The sequence below is a fragment of the Myotis brandtii genome, unplaced genomic scaffold (genome assembly GCF_000412655.1).
Source record: "Myotis brandtii unplaced genomic scaffold, ASM41265v1 scaffold469, whole genome shotgun sequence".
In the NCBI taxonomy this organism is placed as follows: Eukaryota; Metazoa; Chordata; class Mammalia; order Chiroptera; family Vespertilionidae; genus Myotis; species Myotis brandtii.
The window spans coordinates 1,488,966-1,496,309 of NW_005367911.1; the positions used below are offsets into that span (position 1 = coordinate 1,488,966).

The window sequence follows — 7,344 nt, forward strand, 5'->3', positions numbered from 1 at the left end:
CACTGAGCCAGCGGCAGCTGTGCGAGACAGAGAGCCACGTGCGGTCCGCTGGGGTGACATGAAGACTGGACTTGGTTCGCCTCCGGGCTGAAGGGGAACTCTGCCCCCAGAACATCTCAGGCTCCTCCAAAGCCCCGAGACACAACCCGAGACAGTTCAGCTGGAAGGAAACCAAAGCTCCTGTTCAGACAAAATCTTCTCCAGAACTCCCCTCCCCTTCCCCTCTCCTCTGTGTCACACGCATTGACCGAGAGTCTGCCATGTTCAGGACATCGTGCGAGGCTGTGCTAGCCGCCGCCACCCCTCCCACCAAGGGAGGCTTTTGCAATGTCAGCGTTCCACAGCAACCTCAAAGAGTAAGTGTTTGGGCTGACCCCACAAAGTCATTTTTTAACATATATTTTTATGGATTTCAGAGAGGGAAGGAGAGGGAGAGAGAAAGAGAAACGTTAATGGTGAGAGAGAATCATTGATCGGCTGCCTCCTTCATGCCTCTCACTGGGGATGGAGCCCACCACCCTGGCATGTGCCCTGACTGGGAATCGAACCTGACCTCCTTGTTTTTAGGTTGTCGCTCAGCCGCTGAGCCACGCCAGCTGGGGACACAGTCATTCTGAGTTGTTTTTCTATACCCCCTCGGACATCCTGGGGAGACGGCTCAGCCGGGCTCACGGCACTCTTCTTAAATTCCGCGAGAAGAGCAGTGCTTCACTTCGGGCCTTGGTTAGCTTCCCGAGACAGCACCCAGGTTCCCACCCTGGCTCTCACATCAGCTCCTGAAAGGTGGGGGAAGGAAATGAGCACCACCCAAGGTCGTGGCTGGGAGAGGAAGACGTCAAAGGAAACAGAGATGCAGGCTTGCCGTTGCCTAGCTCTTCACTGCATACGTGTGGGAGAGAACTGTCTGGCAGCGACAGGAAGTTAGACGGCACTGAGCTGAGGCGGAACTGCATCGCACCCCTGGACGCTGGACGTGGAAATGAATGACTAAGGGACATCAGAGACTCCACTTTGGGGTTCCTTTCTTCCTTTATTTCCCTCAGTCCTCCTGCCCTCTCTTCCTCTCTCTCCCACGGGCCAAACGCGTCCTGCGACCTGTTCTTGGATGGCTTGCAAAGTAGGACCGGACTTACCATTTTTAAATGATTGAAAAGGAAACCAAAACTATATGACACTTTTTCGTGCCCATAAATAAAGCTTTATTGAAACATAGCCGCACCTACTCATTTACATGTTCTCGATGGCTACTACTTTTGTGCCGCCACAGCCGTGTTGCATAGCTGCCATGTTGTATAGTTGCAACAGAGTCCGCATGGCCCACAAAGCCTAAAATATTTACTATCTGGCCCTCGACAGAGAGAGTTTGCTGACCTCTGCACAAAAGTGAAAGAATAATTCTGCACAAACGCAGAAAGATGAGAGGGTCGCATGCTTCATTCTTCAGTTAACCTAGTTAAATGGCCACGTGGTGCCCTTAGTTATCTTCTCTTCAGTTAACCCCTCAGAGTCAGAATCAACTCCACTCCTGTGGCCTTGGCAAGACCACTTGCCCATCCTTCCCCTGCGGAGAGAGAGGCCCCGCCTGCCCACCACGTCCATCCTCAGCTTCCAGAGCAGATCAGAACGTCCTGTGGCCTCCATATGTGTCCCAGTAAGAGCTTTCCTGGCTCTGGGTTGAGGGGCTGCTCCCTTCTGCACAGGCCTCTTGCTTGTTACGCTTTGGGGTCAACCCCAGAGACGTCAACCCCGGTCCAGGCGGGGAAAATGCAAGCACTGGGCGTGGGAGTCTGCAATGTGGCGTTTCTCTCCTCGTCTCCAGGAACAGACCTGAAGCTGCCGACCCCCCTGGGACCTGTGTATCCACCGTTCATCTCGAGTCCGAGCTCCAAAGCTGTGGGACGAAGCTGGCAACTGTCTCCTCCCGCAGCAAAGAACTTCCAAATACACGACGTAAGTCTCCCAAGGGCCCCTCTCCTCCCTCGGCCCTGCAGGCTGAGAGGTGAGACTGTGCCCCACCCAGGGGTGAGCTGAGCAAATGAGGTGCCGATGGTTTCTCTTGACCGTTGACCCCATCCCACCCCCATCACCTCCTGCCTCCACGTGAGGCCGGTGCAGAGAGAGAGATGAAGCCCTGAGCACAGGTCATACTGCGCTGTGGATCTCATCAGGGTTCCCCGAAAGAAGAAAAGTCCTCAAAATCGGACAGTTTTCTGAGGCCCCGAATGGTCTCTTCCCCCCCCAGGTACCTCTGTTCTCCCCCAATTGCTGCTACATTTCCACTGAGGGAGAGGCGAGTCTTCACCCCCTGCCTCACCCTCCATTCACAGGCTCATTTTGTTTTGTGTGAGAGGCATTTTTGGAAAGCTCGGTGGCAATCTAATCCTCTCTCCCCACTGTCGTACCATCCAGAAATGGCCTTCAATCGCTCCTCACGTGACAAACCTCTGTTGAGCACTTAGCACGTGACATGTCATCCATCCAAGGTGGTAAAACGCAGGCTCAGTTTTTGAGGACCCCGGGGTGTAGTTGGGACATAACTGGGTAGAGAGACCTCGCAGTAAGTCAGGTGGGGGACACAGACTCCCGGGGGAGATGGTGTGGAAGCCCAGAGGAGGAGTAGCTCTGACGGGGGTCAGACACTTCCTTGGAAGCCAACATCAGAATTCTGAAAGGGGAGTCGGGGAGGCAGGAGAGGACCAGAGGGGGGCTGATCTGGCAGGAAAGGAGGTGCATGCAGGTTTTGGCTCCTCTGGAAAATGTCCTGGTGGTCATGATGGTGATGATGGCCTTCCTAACAGAGGCGCCATGACAGGTCGGGGAAGGAGCAGACAGAAGGGTCCAGGGGTGGAAGACTCTCTCATCTTTCACGGGATACAGCTCTGCGCTCAGTCGGCTCCAGCCGATCCAGAGTGATGGGGCTGGTCTGGCCCGTTAAGGTCTGCTGGCACCTGTCTGTCCGTCCTCAAGGTGGACTCTGGGGCCGCCTTCCTTGGAACAGAGTCACCCCCTGAAGCCACGCATGTGAATTTAAACTGGAGGCAAGAGAAGGTGACAGAGGCCGCGGGAAGTCCTCTCACCTGCTGGGTCTCACTGTTTCCGTTTGGGATGTGGGATGTTGACCTGTAATGTCCCTAGGGGCCTCTGATGTCAGCTCCTCTGTCCCCGCTGCCTCCAGAGTTGCCATCGCAGTGCCCGCCTGGGCAGTGCTGGGAGAAATAAACCAACACATTCGCTTCCTGCTGTGTGGGAGGCAGGAAATGGTCCAACCCCCTAATTGGGATGAGGTTCCTGCGGTGTGTCCAGCCGCCCACTCCTCAGCACACCCCCACTCCTCAGGTGTCTCAGCGAGAAAGGTGGGTGCACCCGGCCATCAGAAGCCAGGCTGCATCTACCACCACCACCTTGCCAACCATTACCCTGCCTCTGTGGGGCATAAAAGAATCAATATGTAGCCCTGGAAGGTCTGTTCAGTGGTTAGAACATTGGCCCGAGGACCGAAGGTTTGAGGGTCCGATTCCTAGTTAAGGGCATGTATCTCGTTTGTTAGTTCGTCCCCGGGGTCAGTCAGGGCACGTGCAGGAGGCAACCAGTCCATGTGTCTCACACATCGATGTTTCTCTCTCTATCTCTCACCCTCCTCCCTCCCACTCGCTTTCTAAAGATCAATGGAAAAAATATCCTTGGGTGAGGATTGAAAAAAAAAAAAAGAATCAATACGTAGAGAGAGGCAGTATTTGCTGCGCCTTCTCTGCACCCAAGGGGGAGCCGAGCATGTCCGGGGTGGGCCCTGTGGCCAAGAATCAGGCTGGACCTCACTCACCCTCTGGCCACACACGCAGAGCAAGAAGGCCCCAGCTCTTCTGGGGAAACTGATGGACAGTTTGCAGGACTCGGTTGTTAGTCCAGAGAGGCGAGGCCTGAGGAGAGAGGGCAGGTGAGAGCGAGGTGGCCGGGGACCGGGGAAACCAGTTGAGAACAAGCATCAGAGCAGCCGTGGGCACCCAGCAGGTGGTGCCTTCGGTAGAGAGCAGGGACGGTGCTGGGCAAGGAAGCTCTCTGGCTTGGGCGGTCCGCTGGGCACCCTGTGTCAGTGTCTCTCCAAGTGGAATGCAAACGGGGCTCCTTTGCTCCTCAGTTTCTAATAGAAGTGAGATTAGAATCCCAAGAGGGGACCCTGCAGCACACAATCACACGTCGGAGCCTGCCTCCGGCCTTCAGCAAGTATGGCCGCCGGTTGATGGCATTCTTGGCAGCCAGTGTCCCACGAACCATGCCATTTCGAGGCTGGAAACGACCTCAGTCACTGAACCACCATAGAGGTGGGTGGTGAGTTGAGGTCCTACAGTGAGTGGTGCAGTCAGAATAGAACTCGGTGCCCTGACCCCCAATCTGCTGTGCAGACCCACCAACTCATGGAGCGGACGGCCCTTTTCTCTACCTCCCAAGGCTGTAGACCATTAAGAAAGGCAAATGGCGGTCCGCCTAGTGCAGGAGAGGCGTGAAGAAGTGCCTGTTTTAAACAGTACACTCTGACTTGTGGGAGCTGGTGGGACGCGCTCTCTGGGCTCCTCACCGCAGGTGCCCGTGGCCCGTCCCCCCCCAGCAGGGCCCTTTCCGGGACCTCCTGGACATGAAGACGGAGAAGAGACTGGCCGGCTGGAAGGAGCGTCGCAGTCGCTACGGGGACATCAACATGCACAAATACTATCAGCTCGGGCAGGTCTTCACCCCTTTCCGGGCCCTCGCCACCATGGTAAGCTCGCTTTTCTTCTGGGAAGGGTTTCGAAGTCCTTTGGTGAGACCGGTGACAAATGTCAACTCTTTCCCCTTTTGTGGGATGGATGAGTCCGTTCCGGCCACGCAAATGCTGCACAACCAACCTCCCCCAAACTCAGCGGCTTGCCCTCCCAAGCATCTGTGCTTCTCACTCGCTCTTCTGCAGAGAAATAGCCTCATTCCGCTTCTGTTTACTGTGAGCTCCCAGGGGAGGAGAGAGCAGGGCATCGAGAACAATAACCTCATTGGCCACAAGAGGCTGACTCTCGCCACCTGAAGGTCGGTGGCCTGAGGTGGAGGGGGGTCTGAAGGCAGCTGTGATGTTCAGAAATACCCATTTCAAGGGGAGGAAAAAGTCTGGGGAAAGGAGAAGATTCTGTGATGATGAAAGATGGTTCCGTTCCCATCCCTTTATCTCATCTGTTACCTTCTGGGCCCAAGTCAATTCAAGTGGGACCATTCCCAAAGGCATTTCCTTGGAAGTACTGTTCTAGCAGTGCATATGTTCTAGCTATAAATGTACTCTAGGTGTACATATGTTCTAGCTGTACATATGTTCTAGCTGTACATGTACTTTAGCTGTACATATGTTCTAGCGGTACATATATTCTAGCTGTACATATGTTCTAGCTGTGCATATGTTCTAGCTGTGCATATGTTTTAGCTGTACATATACTCTAGCTGTACATATATTCTAGCTGTACATTCTTGGGATTCTAAAATCTGGGTGTGCAAATGAATCACTGGGGAAGCTTGGTCCCAACGTAGGGCCCCAGTTTGGAGGGTCTTGGGTGATGCCTTGGAATTTTCTTTTTTAACATATTCTCTCTTCACCACCTTTATGGAGCATGACTCAGTCAGTGCTTCCCAACCCACTTTAGCTGTACATATATTCTAGCTGTACATTCTTGGGATTCTAAAATCTGGGTGTGCAAATGAATCACTGGGGAAGCTTGGTCCCAACGTAGGGCCCCAGTTTGGAGGGTCTTGGGTGATGCCTTGGAATTTTCTTTTTTAACATATTCTCTCTTCACCACCTTTATGGAGCATGACTCAGTCAGTGCTTCCCAACCCTGTTCACGCCATCAGCACCCCGAAGTCTGAAGGGGGCCATTGTTCAGGCCGCCTGTAACCCACTCACAGCTCCAGTGCGCACAGGAACCCAGGCAGTTAATCTTCAACCCCAAGTCAATCAGATCAGAAAATTTGGGGGCAGGTCCCAGGCATCAGCATGTTTTAAAGCCTCTTGATTCGATGACCAACCCGCCCAGTTTTCCCAGGACTGACTCTCACACTTTTCCCGGAATTTCCCATCTTTTGCCACTAAAAGTCCTGAGTCCCAGGAAACCCCTCAATTTTTGTTTTAAAACTGAAAGTCTCGAGTCCTTGGAATTTGTACAAACCAGACGGTGGGTCACTCTATCCAGGCATGATTTTAATGCATAGCCAAGTTTCGAAGGACTGCTCTCTGAACATTCTAGAAATTAGCCCCAATTCCTCATGTCACAGTTGCTGCCCATCTATCCATTCACTAACCAACATTCCTTAGGCATGTACACAGCCCGGAGCTGAGAACTTTGGAGGACCCAGCAATGAAAATCTCAGTCCTACCCCCAAGGAGCTTCTAGTCTGCTAGGGATACCGAGTCATGAACCAAAACCATGCTGCAGACACAAGTATGATGCCACATTAATAAGAACAGCTCCATAAATGGATAGACCCAGAAGGAGACAAGGGGTCTCCAAATAGGAGCTGCTTTCTGCTAAATCCAACCCCCAAGGTCATGATGAAGAGCAAAGCCTGCACATAGGGACACCCTCTCGACTCACAGTGCCACCTGGGAAGAGCAGATCGGCCATGTATTGGGAGCAATCGTCCCCATGTATTGAGTTCTTACTATGTGCCAGGTATAGTGCGAAAGACTTCCCAGGTCCTGATTCTTGGGACCTCTACCCCATTAACATCATTTTATCAATGAGGAAGCAAAAGATGAGGCGTGTTAAGTAACTTGTCAGCCAGTGGCGGAGCCAGGATGAGCCTGCTGTGCTGGAACAGGTGCTCCCGACCTCCACGCGTTATTTCATTGCCGTTATTCTCTGCCTCGTAGGAGATGCGAAGGCTGGTATTTCCCCAACACCTGCCCATGAGTCTGCACATGCGCAAAATGGGCATTTCGTGCACCGACGAAAGGACTCTCCGAGACTTGCCTTTGTCTTCCACAGAGCTGGGCTTGGGAATGGATGACAACACCCATGAGAAAGAGAAACCAGCGGGCCATGTTAGAACACCTTTATTCCCCCCAATAGTTAAAGCGGCAAAATTTAAAAACATGAAAAAATAAAAATTACATAACTCCTTTCCAGCCCTTTGCTGCAAGGCTTTGCATTAAAACGCTTAAATCCCAGGGATTGGGAATGCTAAAACATTCGCACACCTGACATGTGGATAAGTTGGAGAGTTCCGCCAGCATGCCTCTGTGTGGACATTTGGAGGAGGGTAGAACAATTAGGAGCTGTAATACTCACCTAGAATGGAGTCTTCAGTAAGTACACTTTTCTCAAAAGTCTA

At 52.8% G+C, this 7,344-nt stretch overlaps 1 protein-coding gene across 1 annotated transcript in view; it reads left to right on the plus strand.

Moving 5' to 3' along the window:
- Nucleotides 1-7,117, plus strand: part of LOC106727724 — a 49,406-nt gene extending 42,289 nt beyond the window's left edge. Inside the window, exons 4-6 of the mRNA XM_014547289.1 lie at nt 1,820-1,950; nt 4,604-4,753; nt 6,884-7,117. Coding sequence (XP_014402775.1) covers nt 1,820-1,950; nt 4,604-4,753; nt 6,884-7,117 — 515 coding nt within the window. The remainder of the gene's footprint in view (nt 1-1,819; nt 1,951-4,603; nt 4,754-6,883) is intronic.
- Nucleotides 7,118-7,344: the final 227 nt, after the last annotated feature.